At 43.2% G+C, this 27,598-nt stretch overlaps 1 protein-coding gene across 3 annotated transcripts; it reads right to left on the bottom strand.

Moving 5' to 3' along the window:
• Positions 1-33: 33 nt before the first annotated feature.
• Positions 34-27,195, bottom strand: sptbn2 (spectrin, beta, non-erythrocytic 2). Of its 3 annotated transcripts, XM_085935432.1 has the most exons (40): positions 26,755-27,195; positions 21,672-21,867; positions 18,601-18,720; positions 13,744-13,895; positions 13,403-13,576; positions 13,220-13,311; positions 13,024-13,104; positions 12,222-12,337; positions 11,919-12,031; positions 11,606-11,793; positions 11,417-11,534; positions 11,197-11,355; positions 10,809-11,111; positions 10,557-10,710; positions 10,070-10,464; positions 9,721-9,984; positions 9,431-9,642; positions 8,715-8,852; positions 8,413-8,632; positions 7,805-8,341; positions 7,333-7,535; positions 7,163-7,253; positions 6,943-7,089; positions 6,606-6,869; positions 6,306-6,530; positions 5,989-6,078; positions 5,572-5,850; positions 5,381-5,511; positions 5,082-5,286; positions 4,622-4,996; positions 4,304-4,548; positions 4,101-4,239; positions 3,937-4,021; positions 3,658-3,854; positions 3,431-3,558; positions 3,255-3,330; positions 1,961-2,133; positions 1,705-1,878; positions 1,507-1,549; positions 34-1,422 (listed from the first exon to the last, which is right to left on the bottom strand). In XM_085935432.1, exons 2-40 carry the CDS (start codon positions 21,826-21,828, stop codon positions 1,201-1,203), a joined length of 7,185 nt encoding a protein of 2,394 aa, XP_085791558.1. In that variant the 5' UTR covers positions 21,829-21,867; positions 26,755-27,195; the 3' UTR covers positions 34-1,200. The 3 variants fall into 3 exon arrangements, with proteins under 3 accessions (XP_085791558.1, XP_085791556.1, XP_085791557.1); XM_085935430.1 differs by lacking the exon at positions 18,601-18,720 and having other exon boundaries at positions 26,755-27,194; XM_085935431.1 differs by lacking the exons at positions 18,601-18,720; positions 26,755-27,195 and adding an exon at positions 26,496-26,513.
• Between the last annotated feature and the right edge of the window lie 403 nt (positions 27,196-27,598).

Raw genomic sequence — 27,598 nt, 5'->3', positions numbered from 1 at the left:
CACCAGCCATGCCAACTGTGACTGGACACGTGCTGCCATCTGTCCATTTCTGCCACACACCAAATGTGCTTCAGTTTATTATCTACTGACAGCCCCAGAATACCAGAGTGATGACTGAAAAGAGAAAAAAAAACAAAAAAAAAACAACTCCTTGGTCATGTAAGTTTACAAAAACAGAAGTAACCCAAAAAATGGTCAGAAAAGAATTCCTGTAATATTTAGGTTTTGTGTTCTATTTTCATCTGCATTTGAATACCAAAAAGTAGCATCCATCGGGCTATTTAATGATTAATATTGACGTGCAAACTCCACATCACAACTCACATCCACATGCGCACACACACACACACACACGCGTACACACACACGCGTACACACACACACACACACACACACACACACACACTAGAAAAACTAATTTTCTCTGCTTTGTACAGACAAAAAAAAAAGACAAAAAAATCAAGCAGAAAAGATCACTCCAATGATTATCAATTAGGTCAAATTTAGCAATACAAAATTAAATCAAACTGCTTATTAAATATATAAATGTCCCAATTTAATGTGTTCACTTACTGCAGACTGCTAAAATTAAATGTGCTTTATTAAAAAAAACTCACGTACCGTCATTCCTAAAAGAAATTATTATAATACATACAAGGATAAAGCCAATAGTCTCAACTAGTTTTACTTTGTTTCTCTCCACAACATGGATAATCGAGTCAATTAGTTTTCTTCAAACCAGCAATAACAAAAGATAAATAATAATCAGAACAGCATTAATATTGGTCAGGTTAATAACATCAAGCTCAGAAAGCAGAAAAGAGGGTCAGACAATGGCTCTCTAAAAGAGAAGAGCTTTCAGGGGGGGGGGGGGGGTCACATGGCAGGAACACAGCGCACACAATGCAAAGGAACTGAATTAGTGGACCTCCTCAAACAACATTGGTTGTATTAATGACCATGTGCTGTATCTCTCTGAATCTTCTGTGATTGTGATCCACTTAGTTGGGAAATACTGGTAAATCAAAAACAAAGCGACAGATAAAACCAGAGGAAAGAAAAGAGTACATTTTCTGTAGCTGTCGAAATACAGTGCGCCTCTGGGCTGCACTGAGACCATGTGTGGTTTGGGACTTCTACGTCTGCCTCGTTCAGTTAGTGAGTTGCTTCCATCTGACAATTTTCTTTTGGCAAAAGTTCTTATTTTTTCTTGCCAAAGAAGCTGAACCTTTTCTCCCGATCCTTATCTTTGCCATCTTTGTTGCGCATGGCCACGGCTCCCGTATCGCCTGAGCCGGGCGAGATGGGGGACATGGGGGGCATGGTCATGGCGCGGCTGAGAACCCGCGGACCTCCGGGCGAGTCTCCTGAGCCCGATGGAATGGAATTGAGGATGGAGCGGATCCAGGAGCTCATTTCCGTCTTGAGGTGGACAAAAGACACTTGTAATCAACCAATTCGCAGCACAAATACATACAAGATATTTAGAAAGTTATTGTATATCACCTCATCCTTTGCTTGGAACAGGAACTCTTTTCCATCTCCTAGCCTGAAAGCACACCATTCACAAGGTCACTTCACTCTGAAGCTAAGACACTAAAAGAGTGGTTCATTTATGAATTATTTTCAAATGCAGCTCAGTTGTTTTTGCCCCATCCATCCATTCAATTAGGAAACACAGTAATAGTGAGATCAGCCACTCACCGGAGCTTGAATACATGTTTCCTCTTCTTATAGTCATGTGCGACCTCACAAACAGCCTCTCCAAGGCTGATGGGGACCTCTCCGTGGTATGGAATCCCATTTGTGGCACTCTTGCCATCTTTATAGAAACCCAGACTTCCTTTTCTTAGGACGCAGTATACATTCTGCCATGACCTGTGAGATGACACAAAAGTAATTGGAAGCGTGTCAATGAAAACACACACAAAAGCAGTTTATTTTGATGTACGTTTGGTACCTGGTAGCAGCCTTTTTACTGTGAGACTCCATTTCTTGTTTTCGACAAAGCATGCCCTCCATGGTGTCCGGGTCAGCATCGGCTCCGCCTCGGCCCGGTAACGTGGCCGACGGGTCGAGGCGCGACGACGCCAAGCCGCTGTCTCGGCCCGGTCCGTTTTCCGATTCTGAACCCTGTGGTTCAGAGCAGAACATTGAGCGGAAGTGGATAAGTGGAATGTTGGTAGGGGCAAAGCAGCTTTTCACAGGCTGACATGGAAAGCTCGAATGACAGTTGCTTCACGTCATGTCAGTTCAGCAGGTCCGTATAATGACACATTATGGCAGCACTGCATGTGTGTTTAACTGTACATTTTATGTGGACTTGAGACATATAATTACACTACAGCCACACTTCCTGGAAACCTACATGCCACACCTGTCATAAATACTTCAGAAATTACACAGCCTGAAAATATAGATAGTACCCCTAGAATATAGTTATCTGTATGCTGATAAGGAGGGGGGGGGGGGGGGCTAAGGCAACTGGAATATACCGGGAAGGGACTAGAACAAGCTACATATCAAATAAACACATCGCACCACATATACAACTCTACAGTCACTCGTGTCCTGGTCAATATGAGCACATACATAAGGGCAAATGTACACTTGATCTACAATCCATGAAATGTAAATCATGCCTTGGAGTGCAGTTGCCAAACTTGAGGCCATGAAGAAATGATAAAGCGATGCTTAAGACAAAGCAATGGCACTGCGGTTGACCAGGAGCTTGAGCGGAGGCTACAAAGCTAACCAAGTCTTGGTACTCACACGCTGCGGCTGCTTTGGTTTACACACGCGCTTAGCCTCTGATTTCGATCCCACTGACAATGATAGCGATAGCGACCGCTGGTAAAAACGCAACAGGACATTGTTAAAAATGATACCAGTGTGTCTTTACTAACAAAACAATGCTGTCTTCTCGCGTAGTCTCATTTGTAGACTTTAAACTTGATCTTGTCTTTTGACAAGTAGCCATTGTGGTATCTAAACATAGATAATGACGATGTACGTGCCACCCTGCATTTATAACAATGTCGTGACATTGCTGATAAGTCAGACAAAGCAGACAGTACAGTTATACAATGTTTGAATGACACACTTAGAATCTAGGCCTTTTTTGGAATGCAAATGAAGCAGGCGTTACTGACAAGAAATGATTTGATTCACAACGTGAGGATATATTTCTGATTGTTTTTTTACGATTATTTCTTTTCAAAACTGAATTTGAATCACCAAAGGCAATCCCTCACCTGTGACGTGTCATTGTCACTGTGCACTCCATTCACAGACACCGACTGATTCAGTGTGGTCTGGTCCAGACTGGTTCTGTGTTTGATAAAGTGAGTGATAAGGCTCATTAGCAAACATAATGTTGACACTGTGTTCCCGCGGCTTTATGCTTGATATAAATCAACCTTTGCTTTACCTGGCAGCTGAGTCATGCACTTGACTTTCTGCCTCAGATTGCGCCACTTCCTCCACCGGTGCTGGGGTGGGGGGCCGTCGCGCCCTCTCCTCTTCCTCTCGCCTCCTCTGAATATCCTGCTCCTCCAGCTGAAAAACACCCACTCAGTTACCATTTCTAAAATGAAGTCCTCAAGACTGAGGAATTAAACATTACGTCACAATTTTCTTTGAATTTAGTCCACTCACTGTGGTAAGTTTCTCCAACTGGACAAAACGCTCCTCCCAGGAAGCGGCGAGTTTCTCAAAGGCCTCGTGGCGCTTTATTAGACTTTCCACCTCATCTACGTTGGAGCCGAGGTCGGCTGTCCGCACGAGAGGTTCTTGCCCGGCCAACCAAGACTCGGCGACATAGGCGTCACGTCCAAACTGCAATACCTCGAGCACTGAAAGGCAATAGTTTCACTTTTGTGCAATGGAAGCAAATGTCATCGCCAGCAATAAAAACAATAAGATGAGGTCACATACTAATTTGTAAATAGTCCATCTTGTCCTGCCACTTTTTGTTGATTTTGTCTCTCTTTTCTTGTAACTGAGCGAGCTTTTCCCGGATCTGAAAATGAAGATGTGATGAGCAACGACATGGTCATAATGTTTATTGTAAAGGGTGAATCGCAGCAAGAGAAAATGACCTCATCGGTGGCGTAGTGGTTATTGTTGATGAGCGTGTTCCCCATGTCAAAACAAGCTGTGAAGCTGTCTGCTCGGGTCTCAATCTCCGACTTGATGTCTTGATGATTTGCAATGACCAGGCCCGCGGAAGAGACATCCCTGCAACAACAGAACACAAAGTCAGGTACGAGTAGCTATAATAAGAAACTCATTATGTACTAACCTGGGGCTGTCGTGCGCATCGATCTGCAGGTTGACCCCGTCCATCCAGAGCATGAGGTCTCGCACCATGTTGAAGAAGCGAAACTTTTCCACGGTGTCAAGGAGGAGCACCCTGCGGGATTCGCCGGCCTTAAGCAGATCTTCCCAGGCGGAGCTTACAGCATGTTCACTCCGGTTAATGTCATCAGCTTTTTCTCCGGCGTAGGCTTTCTGCAGCCGCGCAGCATCATCTTGCACCTGGTTCACCTTGGGGTAAAAAGACAAAATGGAGAAAGTCATTCTTCCACTCACAAAGCCTTTTATCAGCAGGTCAGGTCACCTGTCCGCTGAGGGCCTGAATGTCATTTTCAAAAGTATTGTGCTGTCTGTGTAGATGTTGGACAGTGTTCAGATCCCGGCCAAGGTCAGACGGTAGCGCCTCTCGCTTCTCCTTAACGCGGCCGAGAACTTCCATGGCATCCTGATGGAAGCGGTGCAGCTCATAGGAGGCTGCTAACATCTGCGTGCGTGTGTCAATCAGCTCCAGCAGGTCGGCCCAGGCCTCGTTTAGGCCGTCCTTCCACTCGGCCACACTGGCGTTCTCCGGGTGACCGGACTCAATGAGGTCGTCTGCCAGTCCGTTTACGCCGTCAACGCGCTCTTGGCCAATTGTGCTAGTGTCGCGGGCAAACTCACGGAACTTGTCCCTCAGCATCTGTGGGAATTAAAAATAATTTCAATGACATTTTCCATAGCATAGCACCATCATCAAAACATGCCGGCGGTGGAATAAAACGTACTGTGACATGCTCATAGTCCTGTCCTAGTTCATGCGAGCCAGCAACCATCTCCCTTTCTGCGATCCACTGTTCCAAATCATCCACCTCCCGCTTTAACTGGGTCAGCCGAAGTCTTTCCTGAAGCCTCCCGCGGCGCTCCTCTGCCAGGTCTTTCAACCCGGCGTACAACTTGTCAACTTGTGCTTGTCGTAATGTGATTCTGTCGCTGTCAAATTGAAACACAAAGCATGCCAATCAGCCGTTTGGAGTGTACTTTGCTCATAAACAGGTGTGAGACAACAGTCGACGCATTGTCTAACCTCTCTGGGTGTTCACTGGTAACCATTAACCGGCTGCTGTTGGCTAACTGGTGAATGGTCTGGGCGTAGTCTTCGAGTGCTTGTTCCAGAGTCTGGTGCTTTTTCACCATCACTAGAGCACTCTGCTCATCCTGAGAGGCAAACAGTTACATGCGTTTTCAATGAAGTCTGCCCGATTTGTTTTGTCTCACCTTTGCCTTCTCTTCAGACATCATGTGCAATTCCTGCTCTCCCATCCAGGCCTCTGCCTCCGCCGCATCAGCGTAGAACTGTTGCGCTCGATTGGCCTCCACCAGACGAGCGTGGCGTTTGTCGGTCTCGCCAATCAGCTGGTCCCAAAGCTCTTTCAACTCAACAAGGCGCTCCTCGAGAACAGACTGACGCTCGCCGTCAACCTGGCTTTGAGTCTTTCCTCGCTTATGGATGTCATCAATGCGAGGTTGATGTCCCTGGATCTCCTTTTGCAGTGTCTGAATCAGAAACAAAATACATGACCGGTTTGTGTAGATGCTGTTCGGATCGGTCCCAGTCAGAAAATCTCTTTCCTGAATTATGGATGAATACATGATTTATCCTATTTCAGAGGCTAAAGGTCGAAGTCACGATACCTGGTTCTTCTTGATAAGTAGCTGCACTGTAGGAAGATCCTTTCCATGCTCTGTGGAGGTTGCCAAGGGCATCCGTTCTTTCACCCACAACTATAGGAATGACATTTTGGTCAATTATGAATGTCGAATATTTCTTTATTTTTTGTAATCTTGAAAATTAGCAATCGTGAACAAATATGTTTACTGATGCAAATTTCCTGCTAACAAGCCAGAAATAACACTAATGATTTTATACAAACTATCTTCAGTCGAAACAGCAAGTGACTTTAAATCCTGTTAAGACATTTTTTTATTCAATACATCAAAATTAAACTTACTATTTCATCTTCTAGGTCTCTATTGAACTGGTGTGCCTCTTTGGAGGCAAGTAATCGCTGTCTCCTCAGTCTAAGAGGCTCCTGAAGGCTGGAAAAGCTCTCAGTCACGCGCCTTTGTTGACCGTCCACCTCAGAAATTCCAGCATCTTCCTGAGACAAAGCCAAGGCTTGAGACTGCAGTGACTGCACCTCCTTCTCCCTGACCTCCATCTGGTGCTCCAGCATCTACACAGGCACAAAACAAAGTATGAGACAATCAGTATCATTTGTCACTACCAAGGCATCACTAGCGTGGTCTACCTGATGCTTCTTGAGCAGGATGTTGACACTGGTCAAATCCTTGCCATAATCATCACTATGCAGTTGACCGTCAAGGTTCTTCACCCAGCCGTCCAGAGCACAGCAGCTTTGTGTAAACAGCTCTGCCCGATTAGCATCAAACAAGCACTGGGCTTTGGTGCGGGTGGTGCTCTCTAACTCCTCCCACTGACGCTGAAGGTCCTCCAGGGTTTGCTGAACAACAGGTTTCAACTCTGGCTTCTCTGCCACAAGAGCCTGGCCTTCCTGATATGAGACAAAGTGACAAGCATGAAAATGATTCTTGATTTCATCTCTGTGTGTAGATTTACATTCACACCTTATCAATTTTGTCTAGCCAGTCTTTGTTAGAGGCCAGCTCTGCCATGAAGGCCTGGTGTTTTTGCCACTTGCTGTGAAGATTTCGAGCCTCATCATAGGACATGTCCTGAGCCGTCAGCATCTTCTCATTAATCCATAATGTGAGCTAAACAATAGACAAAGGATATTAGGCAACAATGTTATCATTTGGATTATTTCTACTAATGTGCTATCCATACCTCCTGTCCATCTTGGAGGAAGTGCTGCAGTTCACGATTATCCTTAAGTTTTGCCAGCAATTCATTGGCGGTGTTCTTATTCTTGAGATGCCTGGTCAAAGTGAGCGAGATCATTAAATTGTGATGTCCTCATGAACAAAAAAAATGACCTGTTCGAAATATGCTCCAACCTTTCCTGAATAGAATCCACTTTCTCTTGGATCTTATCAGAGTTTGCGTTGCCATCGTTAATGAGGCGCCTTCCCGCCTCCACAACACCCGTTATCTTCTCCTCGCTGGCCTCTGTGGTGGTGAGGAAATCTTCATATTTTTTAATGGCCTCATCCGCTCCCTGGAGACTTGCCGGCATCTCTGTGTGGGATAATACGTACTCCTACAAAGAGAGGAAAGGAATGTTCTGTATGAACTGTAATCTAATTCTGCTCTTTCATGACAAGCACTTTAACACAAAATACTGTGACGCCGGGACATATTACAGACATCGTTTTAGAAAGGAATGCTTTTTTTTTGGTCTGGGTTCATCTAGGTTTAACATGTCTTTTGTTGCTCATTCAGTATTTGCTCAAAGCTAGCTCAGACTGTATATTTGTAGAAGCATTGTGGTGATAGGAAGAAGCCTTGGTTTTGCAGTTTTTTCCTAACCTGGCTATTGAGGAAGGCCTCCGCCTGCTTTGCATCCCTCAAGAAGGTCTGGAAGTCAAATGCTTGGGCCAAAAGACTGTGCCGGTTCTCCCACATTTGACGCAGCTCATGCCAGCCGGTATCCAACGCCTGGAGTCTTTGGGCCAAGAACATGTGCTGGGCATCCGTTTGACCTTGGGTCACCACCTCACCGACCACTCGCATCTTCTCGTAATCGTCCTTATAGTTATCAACCTCATTTTTGATATTCTCGTGCTGGGCTAGCAAACTCTCAGCCTCAACCAGAGAGGTGGGAATGTCCTCCGAGGCCACGGCTGTCTGGGTGCGGGATAGCCACGACTGGAAGTCATCAAGATCCCTGAGAAAGCCCTGCAGCTTGCTGGCCTCACCCAGTGACTCTTCACGCCGTTTCATGGTAGAGTTCAACTCCTCCCACACTTGCTGTATCCCAGCCAGGCGATCTTGAATCTCCCCTGCTTGATCTGGATGCTCTTTAGCCAATTTTTTGGCCTCCTCTTTCAGGTCGTTTAACTTCCCCTGTAAGGACACAAACGAGAATCTTTAACCCCTTCATGGTTCCACGTTCCAAGAGTGAGGTTACTACATACCTGGATAGCTTCGAGGTCTCTCTCCATGCCTGTGAGTTTGCGCTGTAGCGCCATCACTCCAGTCAGATCATTTCCCAAGCTCTGAGTAGATTCTATCACTTTGGTCTTTTCTTTCATCCAAGTTTGGATCTCATTACATTCCAAGTGGTAATTTTGGATATTGAGGGCTGACTCCAGGCCTAGTTTCTTTTGACCAGCCAGTTTCTGGAATTCTTTCCACCTAGAGATGATAGCGACAGTAATTATTTATGTTGGGTTGCTTTGTGCGTGGGTCATTAGGGGCATCGTGTGTCATTTCTAACCTATTGTTCAGATGATCATGTGTCTGATGGATTTGGTCTTTGTTGCAGTTGTCTGAAGTCAGCAGCTGCTCAGCCACCCGGTTCACGTCGGTGACACTGGTGCCTATGTTGTTCATTTCTGGTTCTAGTGTGTCAAACCTAAAGCCACAAGACGAATCAATTCATTGACTGTACTAAATTCATACATTCAGGATCAGTAAAGCTGTCCTTTAAAAATGATATCGGAGCTGTGGGACTGTCTTTAACCAATCAAAGTTTAATTAAAAAGGGCCAGCTAGCATTCAACAGTGTCAGCATGTTTCCATTCTTTGATTGACAGGTTAGAGCAGGAAACACATCTAACAACTAATATCTACAACATCTAATAATCAGCAGCTCCGGTGAGCTATGACGCATTTAATAAAAAAGAAATTTCATGTTTTTGTCATGTTATTAGATTAATATTGATTCTAAACTGCTCCACATGATGTTTGTGGCACAGCTGTGTGTTTGTTTATATTGTGTTTTTGTATAGTATTGATGGTTTCTGAAATTGCAGTGTGATAGTCTTGAAGGCTCAAGTACCAGTTGCACGGCCAGCCATTGCATTCTAAGCTGTACCTTGCGTATAACGCAAAGGAAATTCAGCAGATTGTATAATTGCTGTGTTTTATTTCAATTACTTTGCCAGACTAATAAATGCTGTAATAGTCCTCATTGTTGTTTTTGACACTGACCTCTGCTGCACCACTTCCAAGTCTTCGAGTTTGGTCGGGATCTCCATGCCATGTAACCACTTCTCTTTTTCTTCCACCCAAAGTTGGCAGGCACCCGCCTCACTGAACATACGATAGAGTGCTAAAGCGCCTTCCAGGGCCTGACGTCGAGACACTGACAGGGATTGTAGCTCATTATAGCGCTCCTCAATAGCAGGGAGCCGGCCCTCCACCTAAATCGACAACCAACTAATCAGTACGACGGAAAAGGTGACATCATTTGGAATGCGTGGAAAACAAACTAAGCATACCTCCGGGAACTTAGCATAGGATTGTGGCAGTGCTTGGTTCTGCTCATGCAGGGATTCAATGAGGGGTTGGTGGCTCTTAATCTCCTCCTCTACTTCCCTCTGCTTGCGAGCGAGAGTTTGGGTGGAGAACTCATCATGGCCCACATCCTGACTCGACACCTGTCTTAGAGTTTCCATGAGCCAAGCATCCATGTCATTGGCATCTGTTAGGAACTGATGCAAGGCCACCGAGTCTTTGAGCTTCTGTTCTCTCAGTTTTGTCGTCTGCGAAAAAGAAACAAGAAATTCAATTGAGTTTTACTGGCGCATACTTGCCAAGTACATTTAAAGAACGTTGATGGCCACCCACCTCTTCCAGATGTGTCCACTGCGCACGAATGTCTTTAATATTCTCTCTGACCTCTGGGGCTCCAAAGTGTCCCTCATTCACCAAAGCTTCCCCTGCAGCAATGCTGTTACCCAGCGGGCCGTAGCGTGCTGCCATCTCATCCCTGAAAGCCTCGTGTTTACTGAGCAGGTGAAGGGCAGATGTAAGGTCGCGGCCGCACTCCCCGCTGGTTAGGATCTGTTCCTGCTCTCTGATCCAGGCTGCTTCCTCTCCCAAGTCCCACAGAAATTGCCATAGACGACGAGAGTCCTCCAGGCGTTCTCTGCGCTGTCCGGCAAGCCGCCCGAGTTCCTCATAGGCTTGGCCCAGCAGGTCGACTTTTTCACTGACTAGCCCTGGCTCACACGGTGTGTAGGCTGGTAATTAAAAGGGAAAGAACACGAGATTATAAATATAGTGTAAAATACTCTCGCTAAACAGAATGTGAAATGAATGATTTTATCCTCACCCTGGTCATGAGAAGTGAAGCGTTTGGCAGCTCCTTGCACTGCTTTGATTCTTTCAGCCTGAGCTGAAATATCAGCTTCGACAAGAGTATGCTTCTGAAGTAGGTCCAAAACATCATGTAAATGTTTGCCACTGTCTTGGGACTGCAGACGACTCTACATGCACACAAAACAATCAATAGTACCAAACTACTAAAGTGAGGAGCGTGTATCTGGCGTAAATTGGCGCCATGTATTAAACACAACATCAGTACCTTCATGTCAGCCATCCAGTCCATGATGTAACGCATCTCTTCAAACAACCTCTGCAGGTCTCGATGCGCATTCAGACGTTCTCTGCGCGCAGCGATGAGCTCCTTGAGATATTCCCAGAGACGAAGCACATTGTCCCTTCTTGCCAGCACGCGTCGCACATCATGGTATCCCTCAACCTCCAGCTCTTTGGCAACAGCCTCAACGGCAGCCACGCGCTCCCAATACGCACCAATGTCCGTCTCGATTGCCTCGTGCTTACGGGTGGCAGCTTCCACCGCTCCCAAGTCAGTTCCAAAATTGTCCTGAAAATGAAACAAAAACGAATCAAATTCCATTTCCCGTCAAATGTGTTTCTAATGCGGCTCTAGAAAAATTGCAAAGAATTACCTGAGACACCAGCCGCTGATTCTCACTTAGCCATGTTTCCCGCATAGCAGCTTTGCGGTCAAAACGTGCAGCAAGCATTTCCAGCTTTTCTTGGCGGATGAGTTCATTTCTGAGTGCCAACTCACGTTCATGCTCTGCCTTTTCAAGTCGCTCCCATGCCTACGCATACAGGAATTGTAAGCAAAAACTACTACAAAAGACTAATCTACGCATGCAATACCTTATTGATGTCAGAGATGAGTTTTCCCTCTCTGGGCGTGTAAACTTTCTGGTTGTTTGCTCTCATCTTGCTCTGGATGGTAAAGAGCAGGACCTCCAAGTTACCTTTCTCCGTGAATCTGTAGCGACGAACAATCTGTGTTAAAAACATAAACTTAAGACCCAGAAGGGGATATTCTCCCTTACTCACTTGGGTGGTTTCTCCACAGTACGGTAAGAATTAAAAGCCTGGAGCTGATTCTGCACAGCGTTGAGTGAGTTAGCTAGCTGCCGATCATTCAGTGTCACGATTGTCTGCTCAATCCACTCCAGCAGCTCTGAAGCCAAGGTCTCATACTTGTCGATCAGCTGATCAGCCTCAATGGCATAGTCAAGGACCTGCGAGAGAGCTCGAAGGATTAAAACAACTGGCCGAGCAAATGCCAACTACATGGATACGACTGGATATATCTTTTCATTCATTTAAATGTATGAACGTTAAATGGATTCAGAGGGCAGCTAACCTTGCCGATACGTTTGCCCTCCACTGCTAGCGCTTTCATCTTTGAGAAGTAATGGTAGTAGGTCGCCACATAGGTAATGATGGACTTTTCATCCGGCTGATCAACATTAACATCTGGGGGATAAAAAATAGAGTTATAAGTTCATATTTTGAAGTAGATTGTCAGAGGACACTGCCATGATGTCGTGCCATCTACACTATAATTGAGCCTGGTAATCCATCAATCCCGCCACGGAATTAGTGGTTCAGTAGAAACGCACGTTACATAAGGCTTTGTGTGTTTGTAGCGGATTTAACCACTCACCTTCTGGGTCCAATAGCTTAGTAAGGCCCATCTCCTTTTCGGCCACATTGAAAGCATTCTGGAGATTGTAGTGAGCGTTGGACCTTTTCAGGGTGTCAAACTCAATCAGGTCGGGTCTGGAGAGGCCAGGAAACAATTATTTTTTTAATAGCAACAAACTGCAGGGTGGAAGAGACGATTGAAATGCGTCATCACCTTTTATGCTACAGAGAATTAGACCTTGAAATAAAATGTACAATGTATTAAAAAAACAATTAGTCTCTGATGATAAACCAGGAAATTGAAAATAACCAATTGAAGGAGGCGACGACTCATACAATTCAATCATATGCTGCCTCCTCTCTGCTATATCTTGAACAGTTATGTTAATTGCAGTGCCAGTGTTTTTTATATACTGCAGGTATGCTTCAGCGACTGAGAGCAAATTTCAATAACATTTAACCACTGTATCATTGCAGAATTTTAGTTTTCAGCCTGTCACAAATGCACTCATAGTTTAGCAAGCTATTTGAACATCTCTATTACCTACTGCATGTGAAATTGACTTACTGAGAATGGCTCTACATATCAAATAAGTAGGTTATTATTTCTGTGATCTAGGTCATCTCACACCCACTTTTATTTTTATCTTTAGCCATCCTACAGACTGGGAAGACCTGAATAAAAACCTCTCTGAGGAGTGTGATGGCACTGCAACAAGTGATAATACCCCCCTCCCCAAAATGCAAAGGGCCCAAAACGGGCAGTTTCACTGCACATACCAATGTAGTAAGTAGCATGAGTACAAGGAGATGTCAATGACCTGTGTTTGTGTACGATGGCATTGAACGCTAGACCATCCCGCCAACTGGTAGTGAAGTTGTGGATGTTGACATTGGGATAGCTGCGGAGGCCAGGACAGATGTGATAAATCATTAACATGACACATCCAGCAGCATAGTAGCGTAAATAGCTTAACATTCAAGAAAGATGACTGTTCTCGCCATCTGATTTCTCACCCGGCGGTTTTCATTTGGCACCACAGGAGAAGAGCATCTTTTGCCGATTTCTTCTCTTTGTTGTCCTCAGTTTCCACACTGATGTCCTGAATCTGTGACCATATCAATTATACATTTAGAATGGTGCCAACAGTAGCACGAGATAGAATTTGGCATTTTGGCAATGGGGATTGTTAAAATTACCTGGAAGCGAAGAATTATGGTCCAGATGAGCCCCAGGGTAAGACGGTGATTCCCATCCACGATGTCATGTGATCCCATGTTTTCGAGATGGACCTTTTGTTCTTTGAGGAATTGCAGCGCTTTATCGACATTTTCTAAGCAGTGGATACGCATGCGTCCTTTAGTGGGCTTTGGCTGTTAAGCAAGCAACAGAGGCAAAAAAGATCCAGGTTGTAAACGCCAGGAGAGAAATAAAGTCACACATAAAAATGATTAAATGAAGCACATGATCTGTCCTTCCTCATCACTTTTTGGTGCCAAGGGGGAACAGAGATTGATTTTTCTTTTTCTGAGATACTGACCAGCTGTTCTCCTGAGAGTACTTCCAGCAGGCGGATAAGCATGCGCCCGTCACGCAGGTCCGTGTACAGGTCACCGATGCGACAAGTCACTCGGCCTAAGTGAGAGTTCACCCATTTGGTAAAGGTCTTCTTCTGTACTGCTTCACGCTCATCTGGAAAGGAATTACAAGGAGGGAGGAACGTTTTCAATGTTTCAAGTAGACATATGGAGCAGGGTTCTAATCAAGAGTCTAATCCTTGTCTACCAGCTAACAAGGTGGCCTCATTTCTAGGACATTAGCGCTCCCTTCCTTTTAAAAATGCTATTCTAGTATGGCACAGTGCCATTAAAACAATAAAACATAGTGCATTTATTTGTATACATGACCATTTGAAGTAAACATTTTAAGTATTGCAAAGTTGCATGAAATTTGCCATACTGCAAGTTTCTTAAAAAAAAAGTCCAATAGGGTAAAGTTCACCAAACATGAGGAAACATAAGACGGTAGTTGTGTAATCAACCGCTCCAGCGACAATTTAGAGGGCAAAAAAAAAAAGAGGTGATTTTAAGATTTCACACATGCTTGCTAAAGTGGAGCAATATTCAAGCACTTGAACTATTGCAGGTTGAATGAAAGTGCTTCCTCTTTGAGCTCTTTCACGTTTTAAAAAGTAGAACGCAATAGTTAAAAAAAACTCCTTTAGCATCTTTACTGAAAGTTTTCACACAAATCTATTCTAGGTTGTGGCTAATTTCTAATGCAACGCCTTGTTAACACTTTATCGTCTGACTGCAGATGGCCATCGCGGTTATCCCTGAATGACTGATTAATCAGTCTGTGGTCATTTCAAATTCTCACCACTTAGAACTCATAAGGCCTGTTCAGCACTTACAGGAAAAGGAAGAAACAAGGAATGTTCTGTAAAATGCTCTGCTAATAAGAAAACAACAGCTTAATGGAGAAAGCAAATGTAAAAGATTTTGTGGCATTTCCTTTGATATAGCCTATTAAGAAGTAGGATTATTATACTATTTAAAAGCCTAATCAACTCCAGTAAAATAAATGGCGATGGTAGAAGAGGAAGGAATTTCCCACCGTTTTGCAGAAGCAAATGAATGTAATTCAAAAGGGCAGTATTGTTGTGTTCCATGGCACACCCTTATTGTTACACGGCACACCTCTATTTAGAAAACTCAGCCTGCTATTAAGAATCACTAACTGGGCACCCAACTGACATTTTGTGGTTGGATGTGAAAATGCAAGGCCACGTCACACTTTGGTCATTTTTATTGACGTGACACACAGAGACGGAATGCAGCGGTTTGTCGTTGCTAAAATGTCAGAGGTAGTCACGAGGCAAAATGATGTCTATGTCAAACAGTATGGACTCTGAATTCCTCAAGCGATACAATTTTTAATGCTATCAGCGCATTTCTAAAAATGCTATTTAGTTTTTTTTGTTGCTTTTATTTTCCTGGTTTGTCTTCAAATTTACCTTACTTATGTACTTACAATTATGTATTTACAAAATGTTGCCTGAATGATCAAGAACGTGAAGAAGTGGAATATTATGAGAATACATTGAAGGAGGTAACATTCCTCCATAGGCTGGGTCATGTTGTGACAGAACTCCACCATTGAAGTGCAGACAGCGGACCAGTGGACAGCAGTCTTGCAGATGACGTGCTGCCACAGTGGTCCTCCCTAATGACAAGGCAACTGCTTTGGTAGAAGAGTACAAACCTTGTGCAGGTTCTTCTGGACCAACAAATACATTGTTATATTCCACAGAAAACATCAAATCTGAAATATTGCATTTGAAAGCACGCACAACCATACATGTGGCAGTGAGCAAAGATTTACCGCTTCACTTCTCAGCATCTATCTTGTTCAAATTCTGCCAAACCTTTGTGTTGTGGCCAAACACAAGCAGCCAGTCCATGACATTATTCCCCATCCAATGATAAACTACTGACTGGTTGCCCAAGAGAAGATAAACTTCAGCATATGTGAGGGGGAAAATGAGAACAAGAAGCATTCTTTAAATTCTCACAATTGAAAAGAAGCTTTATACACGGACACCGAATGGAGTATTACGCAACTGCGATACATGACAGTGCAACTTTAGGTCCGTGTCATCACCGAGGGTAAAAAGTGACCCCGTCTAAAAATAGCTCACCATCGTAAGCAGCATTTCACATGATGTGAAAGTAGAGGACAGTCTACCTGACTGATATAGTCAAAACATGCTAGACTATAGTAATGAGCGATGAGTATTTTGTTTTTTTCTCCTTGTAAAGTCTTTTTCCCCTCACTAATCGTGATTTCTGTCAGTATTGGGATGAAACACCCTTGACCCCATAAACTTCTGACATCCCGCCTCACCCTGAACTAAACATAATGATTGCTTGTGGTCACCATGTCCTCAGAAAGAATGGGTAAACAAATGTCTGCTTTCATCTGCTTCAATGCTTGGTCATTCTCTCAGAAGATTATGGTGGAGGAACCAGGAAATCTGTGGGAGTATGACTTTTGTCTTACATTTCAGCTTAGTTATTTGAGGAAAAGCAGATACGTGTTATTTTAATGACCAAAGGATAAACACTAGCCTAAACCTCAACCCTCACAAATCTATAGCCCACATTAAAAATGACACTTGGAGTTGTGATTTCTGGCAAGCTCGATTTTGGTGTCATCCACCTAACTGTAACTGTCACAACAACAAAGCCAGTGATGGATTGTATGAATATTTACACCACACCGTATGTCTCAGGAGACACTATTAACACCAACCTAATCATTGGTGTTTAAATGAAACTGCAAATGTGAGTGCAAATTGCAAAGTAGCACAAGGCTGGCTGCATCTTGCTCTCACTATGAAAGCGGAAGAGCCTTCGCTCTACTCCGCCACTAAAAGTAGGCTTGTGGTAAAACTGCCACCTTGCAACATGGGGTACTGCATGTACTCTTCTCCCCCCCAACAACCGTTTGAAGTACATGCAACACGTTTTCTGTTTATGAAGTGCAAAGAGGCTCACAGACCAATAACACCGAGATATCGGTTATAGAAGCGCACACCTTCCTTCCTTTGTCAAGTCATGGCATCAATGTACCATTCAGGTCATGCTTCATTGCCATCTGCAGCTGCAGTTGATAAAGCATACATGGGAGGGTGGGGGGAGAGATCGGCCAAGGCCGAATCCCATGGGAGAGCAGGCAGAAACAGGGAACTCGAAAGCCACAACATCTGGACAAAAATAACACAAGCGACCAGTCAACAAGACAGTAATTGTCCCTCAGCCTCCAAAATGGACACTCTCCCGTGACATACTTCCATGAGCAAACTGTCAATGTTGGTCTAACTGTACAAACAAAAGGAGGGAATTTGTATTTGTGCGCTTGTGTCAGTTTCTACTGCTGCTGAACTCTCACAAAGGTAACGTGACTCTTAGATACAGCTGCAGGCCACTTGAGTAAGAGCTTTCCATAGATGAAGTTGCAACACTCAGCAGTGAACGACAAAGTTTAATAAAACTTTACATTAAGCAAAGCGGTGCACGGTGCACAAACAAACACTGTAAAATACAATATGGGAGCTTAGGCACATTTATTAGAAGAATGTGAATAATCAAATTGAGTCCAAAAGTAAAAGGAAGCTGTGTGGTCTCATTCCTTTCACAGAGTGAGGGAAATTCGATTTATTTTGTGTGGGTTATGAGCTGCCATTTCGTGTTTTTAAAAAGATAACCATGCTGAGAAGGAATTTAGGCCTCACTATGCACGAGTTCAAAAGTCCAAGGAAAGTTAACTCAGTGGGTATATGGAAGTACAACAAAAACAACATTTTGACACGGATTACACTGACAAGCCTCACTAAATGTTACGATGTCTAATTTTGTACTTTCAACCTGACCACATAATGCGTATACTGTGATTTCTGAAAAAGAATGAGAAAGTGTTTCAATTCAAATTAGCATGATATCTCAACATCTTTACTGGGGGGGAAAAAAAGTTTGAGTGTGCATAGACAAATGTTTTTTCTTCAGACATAGATTTAACTATGTGGCTCACGCTTTCGTTACAGTTATCTACTTTAACTGTGGTTAATCAGTTACTTGGTTTATCATTCAATTATTATGTGCCATGGGGTCAGCGCTCGCTTTGTGTGCTTTTGACTTAGTCGAGGTATACTTGGGTTACATTATTTTGAAATTGGGAAATTTGCTTTTTATGACAGCCTGATATAACACGATCACGTTATCGAGACCTAATATTAGTTTAACACTTTGGTCAAATGGTTTCATCATCTGCTTGACCATTGTAGTCACATTTAACCACCAATGACGAATATACAATTTCTCTAAAAACACATTTCAATCCGAGGCTTGAAAAATTGGGAAACGTGCGTGTCCAAAACAACAGAGCTGGCGGCTCAGACACTAAAATATGTGCATCGACAAATCTATTCCATATCATGAATTCACACGGCTGAAGGAATGACACCAAGAATGATTCTTAAGTGCAGTCAAACAGGAAATACAAGTAAGAGTTACTCATAAGACGTGTGACTGTGGCGTGGATATGTACAGCCCGTTCTAAATCCATTCAAAGTGTAAAACTTAATATATAGAAAACTGAAACCTTTTTTGGTCTGTGCTTTTCAATGTGTACGCACGGCATAGACAGAGTCATGCATTGTAATAAGCTCAGGACAGGTGGCCTAGTAATCAGGTGCCACACTGCCGCCCGCCCTGCTTGAGACACTGAGCAGAAGCTTAATGTGTGTGTATTGGCACAAATCCATGATTTAAAAAAAAAAAAAAATAAAATAAAATAAAAAGCAGTTCTCAAATGAGCAGGTTGTAAGAACTCTTACCTTGCAGCTGTTTAAATCTTCCTTCGAGGATATTTGAGTATTGCACCTGATTGACAAATGCTGCAGGAGACAAGCAGGGCTCTCTGTCTCTGTGCTCCCATTCCATGGCCTTTTCGATGGCTTTCCCTCCAAAACAATTCCTCTTCGATACACTATAAATGTAAGCTCTCCTGCATATCACGGCAAAAGGAAAACCTTGCCACTTTAAGACTGCATTAAATCCTTTCAACGGCTAAAGAAGATCAACCGTTAGGATATCCACAAGGTCTTTGGTTTATAATTTCCTCTAAATCCTCATGTGTTGAATCAGTTAAGGCAAAAAGTTGGAATCCGACCTTGTCCAATGAAAACGCAAGGGGGGGGGGGTGTCTTGACTTAAAAAAAAAAAAAAATCTGAAGAACAATATAGTCTCTGTTTTACCTCCTCCTGTGAATCATTTCACACTCATGTGGAGGTGAAAAAAAAAGATTGCAATCTCTTGTGGTTCCGGCAAAGGAACACTGACCTGACCGACCGTTCCTCCCAACAAAGTCTTCTTCACATTTGCTGGAGCAGTGCACTGTAGGAAAGGCTAACAGGCTGTGGTCGGATTGCTGTGTAAACAAAGCCTGCTGTGCCCTCCTCGTCTCATTTGCATAAGGTGTGCTTCTAAGGGAGGAGCTTCCAAAGAATGGCGGGTACAAGACTAGAAGGGGGAGGTGCTGAGGCGGACGAAACCATGACGAGCGCTTTGCACCGTGTAACCGGAGGCAGATTACTCATGGCCACCTTAATTCCGTGGAACATAGAGGTGGGGTCTGCCAAGAAGGCACAAACGCTCAAGTGTGTTATCTGGCGACTAGCTGCACGTCCCTCCTTCCTCTTTTCTAAGATAACATTTATTCTTCCTTTTTTTGTGTGTTTCTTAGAACAATGCAGTGATATATGATAAAAACACTTGAGACATGGAGGAAGTTGTTGAGGGATCTCCCCTTGGCAAGTTCTTTCCTGTCCTAATATGAAATGATGTCTTCCTTTCAGGAAACCTATTAAGCAAGGTTTGAAGTGGACGAGTTTTATCTTGCTAAAACAATTACAGATCAAGCGTAATTAAATCATTTGATGCTCTGCTAGATAAATACAGAAATAGTCCATTGTATGTCCGCTTCCATTTTCACAGCACTGTCATTTACTCTTTGGGACTCAAAGCACAATTATAACTGTCAGCTCTGAATGACTATGATGACTAGAAACAATAAGGAACGATGCGCCTACATGTGCAAAGAATTACACACGTTTATAAAGAGCACGAGGACTTTGGGTCATGGCCTTTTTGAATTTAGCAGCCTTTGGTCTGGTCAGGGGGCAAAGTTAAAAGGGACTGTTTGTTTTTTTTATTATCCATGTCCTGATGAGCAAGGAGCATCTGGTTTGGTCTCATTAGGAAATGAACTGCCACGGGTCTTATGTGACGGCGTGTTTATGGTGGGGTGGCGGCGGGGAAGAGACTAATGAGATTCAACCAGAACATGCTTCTTCCTGACAAAAGCAATGAACAGAGAAAAGAGAAAGCCGTATGTTCAAGCACTGGCAGGAGACATGAGGAAAACTAATAATTCACAATTGCAGTGGTCTGGTGAATGGACGGGACACACAATGGGTGCAGATGGAAGGAAGGAAGGAAGGAATGAATGAGCTGCTCCATGAAACAGCGGTCTCATCCATTAAGACATAAAAGCTATTCAACAGGAAAGGATCCACAGGTCTGAATGGGAGACAAAAAAACGTGCCAAGTGTACACAGGATGCAAGTCTTGTAAGTTGCAAAAGGTGGGCGAGACCCTTGGCCCGGGGGGAATATTTACCGCGGCATGTCAAAGAATGTGTACATCGAGCCTGTACTTGTCCCACCGAGATGCTATCACAAGTATTCACGTTAGACTGCACACTGTTTTGGTGTCATTATTCAGGCAGGTGACAAAAAAGCTGAGTAGAAGAGCTCTCTAGCTTCCTCTAATAACACGCCAACTATGATATAATGCCTTGGCCTCACGTCATGAGATTGATGTTGTGTTTGATGGGCTCTGAGGGAAGGAATTTCCTTGTTTTTTGACACTCTTATTCAAATAAAAGTCTTATTTGACATGAATTCTGGGTGTTCCTTGCTCCCCTCTGCTGGGTTTTCCTCAATACTGCATGTTGCGCCCATCTAGCTTGGGGAGCCTCATAACGCAGAACTCTATATGCATGATATGCATTCCGAACAATAATTTAAAGGTTAGTTTCAGCGACTAGGCATTTTATATGTGATACCTTTGAGACTTAACATTATTTCTCTGTATTAATTTGTGGTGTATTGGAAGTGCAGGTCTCTCTCTAACATGGCCCTCTTTTGTATCTATTTCTGTCATGCCCTATAATGACAAAATTGCATCTCTTGGACCACATGGAATTGTGTTAGTACCTAATTGGATTTGTTCCGATTACTAGTAGCCTTTGATAGTTTCCTTTAGTATCATTCCTGAAGTTCTTTGAAGCTTTATACCAAACATTTCTATTCTCCAAATACAAAAACATAGTCCCAGTACAATGACTTGTGTCTATGCACGTTTAGCTGAAAAAGCAACTAAACTAGTTGGGACACTTCACAGAAATGTTGGTCTCATTTAAATAAACGGCCCAAGTGATTGATTGATTGATTTATGTATTTATTTATTGATTGATTTATTTGAAATAGCATCTTCATGCGTCTCAAAGCTATTTTATCTTTAAAGTGAAGCTGGACCCACTCAGAGCCAGACTTTGCATACAACCCAAGTGATCCCATCAGCCTTAACTAAGGGTACACTCCGGATCACAATTGAGTCAAAGCAAATGTAGATGACAAACGTCATGTAATCCGCAACCCAATCAAAGACTATTAGTTCAAGATGGATTGCACGCTATCTCTAGACTGTGATGGTGAAAAGATAAGGTCAGTGTTTGAAGAAAGTGTAAGCCACCCAGCAAGTCCTTATTGCCCCCCCCCCCGTCTCAAAGTGACTGTTCGACTTTTGTCTTAAACACTAAATTCAGACTCATTAAATTGGTACCTGCAAGAGCTTTGATGCGCGAGCGCTCAAAGAGGCGCGCCGAACTATTTTCGTTGTCCCATTCGGTCTCTGCCGCCAGGTCCCAGCGGTTGTTGATGTCATTGTACTGTTGCTGGATCTCCAAGCTGTCAAAGTCTGTGGGCGAGATGGTGCTCATGGTGTCCGGGCGTCCAGGCGAGAGGAAAATTCATCCAACCTAAAGTCAGACAAGACAAAGTCAGCACACACTGGGGAAGTGGGGGGCTATTGTATAAAAGATGACAGCTGCACAGCTTTATATTCCACATCACATTGGAGCTTTGGCGGTACAACCTACTGCCAGAGCTTATGCAATGAGACTAGGCATTTGATTTTTGAGTCAGAAGCCACTGTGTCTTTGTTGTCTTTATGATAAATCAAAATTACACAATATTTTATGTAACTCTTTGTTGAAAAAGCCAATGAACTTTCACTCGATGCATAAATTTGACATCAGCCGCTTAATACAATTAGACAAAAAAGAAGTAATGCACACCCAAATGCCACCCTTGGTGTATTAATACCCATTTGGAAATCTGTGAAGGATTAAACCCCACTATTTAAGAGCATTGCTCAGATTAATGTCCATGACAGGTCAATTCACTAATAACAGTTTGTTGTGTGATGGAAAACAAAATAGAGATATAGAAATAAGTTATCTCTAACAAAGCAGGATGGAAGAAGATGATTCATCACCCTTTGATTTGTTGTCTAATAGCATGAGGCATACAAACAGCAGCTCATTTTTATATAGTGCCTGTGTTCTAGCGACAAAGAAGCCCACAGACTCCACCCCCTCGATAAAAATTTGCTGCACACATTATAGCTACAACACACACACACACACACACACACACATATATATATGTATATATATATATATATCCTGCTATATACATATGTATAAAATCAAACAAAAGCTTGAAAATCTTATTAGCAGGAGATTAGGTAGTGGCTGGGAATAGGAACTAAAAGCAGGGATTAGTGAAGAAGACAGAACACGGCCTCCACATTACCCCCCCCTCAACATTTCACATCACATTCGACGACGAAGTATGCATTAAGGTTCTGAAAATGCACCATTTCATTACTCCCACTAAACCCTGGGTCACAAATACATAATTGATAAAGAGCGCAATTGGACAAGCATCATTAATATGAATGACAAGAATGCAATAAATTCAAGTCAGTGCGTTTGACAAACTTGAGCCACAACAGCCCTGCGAAATTGCCCAGATTTCAAAAGGTGAATATCTCAGACATGTTCAGAGTCCATGAAAATGTGTCTGTGGGTGTGGTTAAAGGAAGGTGGGGGTCTTGAAAGGGTAACGAGTTGAAGGCAGTCTGACCGAGGGGCAGGGCACAAGTATGAAGGGTTGTTCAGTGTCCGTGTTAATCTCTCCTCAATGGATCAGACAAACAATCCCCCTGACCTACTATGATACAACCTATTGCTCATCCTCCCACACGCACACACAAATGGGACGACCTACTACGCTTACCACAAGCGTCACAATCACTATTACCACACACTGCCTGGAAAAATCCACAGGCAATCCACCCACTCAGCATGAAACCATATACTGCACTGGAGAAGTAGAGTAGGATTTGGAACAATGTAGGCCGGTTCAGTACTTGGACACACAAGGCTTCAACGGTGCACACGAGAACAAGAGCAGTATTAACAACTACATCTGTTGTTATGGGTAACCAGGCAGGAACCTCTTGAGGACAATATTTCCAAAATAACCTCCAGGAGGTATCAGATGCACAGTCCACAACAATACAGCTCTGTCACAATAAAAGAATGGATGGTGACAAGCAGATGTTGAATAAAAAAAAAAACAGGGGGGGGGGGGACATAAAAAGGGTTCCTCGAAAGCAAATCCCCTTGAGGCATAATCCACACACATAAACAAAATAAATAAAATAACAACACAAATCAGTGTGATCATATGCAATAAACAAATCTTAATGTCTTATTTTATTCTGTACTCATCCGGTGCATTAAGTGTGAACGGGGGTACTTAAACAAAAGGGGAAGTGGGCCACCCTGCGGGGCCTCGGGGAAATCTCATCCTCTGACCTGACAGACGCGTGTCAGCCTATTGTGCAGCCGAGCAGAGCCATCCTCTCCGACTCCCATCTTTGTCACCCCCACCCCCTACCGCTCCTGCTCCTCCTCTGTGAGCCCATTCTCCTCACCCAGCTGGACGGTTTGTCAATGCGACTACGTTAATCAATGAGAAATTGAGCCGCGAATCAGCCGCCTGCAGGGAATTACATGGTCTGTGTACATCAGCCAGCCACACAACCACAGTCCAACATTGGAGTACACTACTGTAGACACAAACGCAAAATAAAATATGATAAATGGAAGAGTGTACCTCCCATTCAATGCCATGGCAGTGTAGTGCTTGTGGGGAAACAAGCCAATTGCATTTCTAATTGCATTTCATTTCTAATTTCTGCATTTCTTTTTAATCACATTATGATTATCTCACACATTTTTTTTTAAACCACTTGAATGGTACAACTTCTAGGATAAAAGTTTTGAAATTCAAAAGCAATTTCCCACTGTCAGGTGTGTCTAATGTTTTGCATGTTAACACTGTGTTTACTTTTTAAAATAAACTGCTTAATCAATGAACCTGCCAAGTGTGTGAAACTGGTTTGTGATCATTGTGACGCAAATGAGGCAAATGGGGAATACACGGCTAAGTCTAATTGATTCAGTCTCAACTAGTTTGTGGTCTGATGAACAACAAGATGACATCAGCAATGGTTGGATGAGCTCCATCAATAGTTTGACTGTCAGTTTCCGCTCAACACAACAATGGAACGGAAAGCAACACTAAACTTCATATCTACCACATGGAGAGTTTCAACGCATTTCTACTCTCCCTGCACACACAATAAAAGTAGCGCTATAAGTAAAAAGCCTGTGCCAACAAATGGCCTCATATAATGAAAGAGTCAGCAGAGAGCTGGGACAGTTGTTGGGCCCTTTCCTGTTTGTAACCGTGAAGCAGCCAGCGGCATGTAAGCATCAGAGGCCCCTCCGCAGGCTGCTGATCCCAGTCTAAATGCATTGCTGAATAGGACAGCAGGCTCTTTTGTGGACCTGTAGCATCACATTCATCAAACGGTCAAGCCACCGTGCCCTCCGCATGCAGACACGGACATGTCACTTGGATTCAGCAAACCAGCTTTGTATACACAATAATGGGAAAACATCATTCGTTTCTCTTTTGCGTCAGTTCAATCATGCGGCACAAAAGGAAATGTGACAAAAGTGGCACTGTGAGAGCAATGGTCATTTGCCATAACCTATTCAGCCCAAGACCCAAATAAGGATCTATTAAGTCAACCCATTTCAAATCAGAATTCAAATCCTCACTGATAAACTTCACTTCAAATATATTCCAGAAAAGAGAACTGGACTGCTCACTGATGGACAAACAATTCCTTTTAAACCGGGTGCATCAAATGTTAACAGTGATATGAGTAACCAATCGTGTGACGAAATTAAATAAATCAACTTTTAACACTCACTTACATCGTCTACAATATTGACGTTACGTCAATACATTGGAGAAAACTGCAGGGTTTTAGAGAGGAACCAAATTTCTCATTCGCAGACCCAAGAAATGTCCATGAATTTTTCATTACGACATTATTTTGTAGTACAGTACACACCATTTCGGCCATATATCCAGAGGGTTACTGTAAATTATTTACCACAGTATATGTGGTTGACTACCATCAGATAACTAAAGCTGCCTTGAGACAAATTCTCTCAGTTAGCATTGATTTACTGTCATGAGTGGAAAATTGGACATGTGGCCCTCTAGTGGCAATCTTCAATTCTTACTGAAAGGGGGCATGATGGGAAATGTAGTAAAATTGTAAAAATAATGTGTGAAATCAAACCATAAAAGCAAGCATGCAAGCTGCTGTAACATGACTCATAAGCAATACAGAGAAATGGAGACACAAGAGTAAACATTTCCCATATGTGAGACAGTAGTCTGCATGCAAAAGGAGGAGACAGCAACTCGGGATGAAAAAGGGATAAGGCAATTACAAAAAAAAAGTTTTCTATTCACACTACGTAATTGACTGTCTTGAATTTTCCCAGCTTGCCTCAAAGCGCGGACAAGTTCTTATGTGTGTATGGGGAAATGTATTGAAAACCACAATCATAAAGACAACTCTTGTGTGGACGCCACAAGGGTCTGGCTGGGCAAGAAGAGCAATTAAAAGTCATCAATACACATGCATATTGAGCAACCACGGCGATTTTAAACAGCTTTGACATTGCATATGATATATCAAATTAAGTTGGTTGGAATATGCACAATCAATGCTTGTATTTAGCTGGTAGAAGGTATAAAGTTATGCAGTGTTTACTTTTGTCACATTTTTGATTGGTGGTGTGCCATGAGATTCTTTCCAAAGTAAAACGTACTCGATAAAGTTTAGAAAATACTGCACTTAAAAATAATCAGTAGCCAATTCATCTTATAGCTGATGCGTTCTTGCTGTTTATCCCATGCATGCAAGCAGCATGCATCTGTCCTATCATAATATACTCTTATGAGAGCTCGACACTGGGTAAAATAAAGACCAAAAATCAAAATATAAATAATAAGACAAGCTAGCTCGTAGGTAAACGTTGCTTACCCGGCTCCTGCTACAGTTCGAAAGTGTGGACGTGAACGCAGCATGTTATGTGGCAGGCTTTGACATGGATTCAAACAAAGGCAAAAGAGACAGACGTCCTGATTGATGGCTCCTACTTACACACAGACGAACTCCTCGGCCAAGCAGATGGCATTTGAGCAACAGATGAGCCCCAGTGTGCAAAACATTACTTTTGTCATCGTGCAAAATAAACACATATTGGCGACGATAAGCTATCTGTTGGCATGGGATGCTAATAGCGGCTGTGCGCTAACAGCAGTCACCTGAATGATATCACACTCCTCTCTCATTAGCTTTGTTATTAGTGGGTTAGCCAGAAAGCCAGTAAAAGATGAAAAATTAGGGGGAGAATGCTTACCTCTTGTTTTGTCTTCTGCTTTGCTGTGCGTATTAATTGTACCCTATTGCATAAAGATGGAATTTAAAGCCGATATCAAAACGTGCTTCCTTCGCGTTCAATCGGCGTGTGCCACTCTGCAAATTCGAGCACTAATGGTAAAAAAAAAACAACAACAACGGGTTAAAAATAAAATCCCAAAAGACGCCAATAATGTCCCCCCATTACATCTGCATCATCGCGAAAAAAAAAAAATCTGCTGCGCGTTTGCTATCAATTCGCCGTGTTTTAAAGGCACCCCCCCAAAAATGGCCTTTTCGGAATCTAGCTGAAACACATGAAATCGGTCCGCCCAGGGGGCATAACTGATGAGAGGCAGGTACGAGGCGGATATCCGCAGCAGCTCGTAGCCGAGCATCCGACGCTCCTCCCGGGTCGAACCTCGTTTGCGCTCCCGCTGCCTGCGCTCCCGTACAGCGGCTGGAAGAAAGAAAAAGCGGTCGAGGTGCTGCTGTTGGTGGTCGTTCGGCGTGTGCGTGGGGGGCGAGTGTGGGTGGGTGCTTGCTGACCCTTCCTGGTCACATGCGAAGCAGCGTGCACACATTCGATGTTCTTTCTGCACTGCGATTGAACGGAAACATTAAAGCACAATATGGTGCTGTCCCTGGTGCTAAAAGCTGATCCCATATTCTTTTGTATTGTCTTGATGCGCCTCTCTACTTATGTGTTACATCTAAAATATTATTTTAGAGTTGCTTGTTATCATAATAGTGTCGCTCCAACTAGTTAATAAATACCTTGTGCTTTTACATACTGGCCAATTAACATGATTAATTAGGCCAACGATTTAGAAATGATCATAATT

The sequence above is a fragment of the Syngnathus leptorhynchus genome, chromosome 17 (genome assembly GCF_054491065.1).
Source record: "Syngnathus leptorhynchus isolate UIUO chromosome 17, UIUO_Slep, whole genome shotgun sequence".
Lineage (NCBI taxonomy): Eukaryota > Metazoa > Chordata > Actinopteri > Syngnathiformes > Syngnathidae > Syngnathus > Syngnathus leptorhynchus.
Note: the sequence above shows the minus strand (reverse complement) of the source record. Positions and strands in the feature narration are given on the sequence as shown.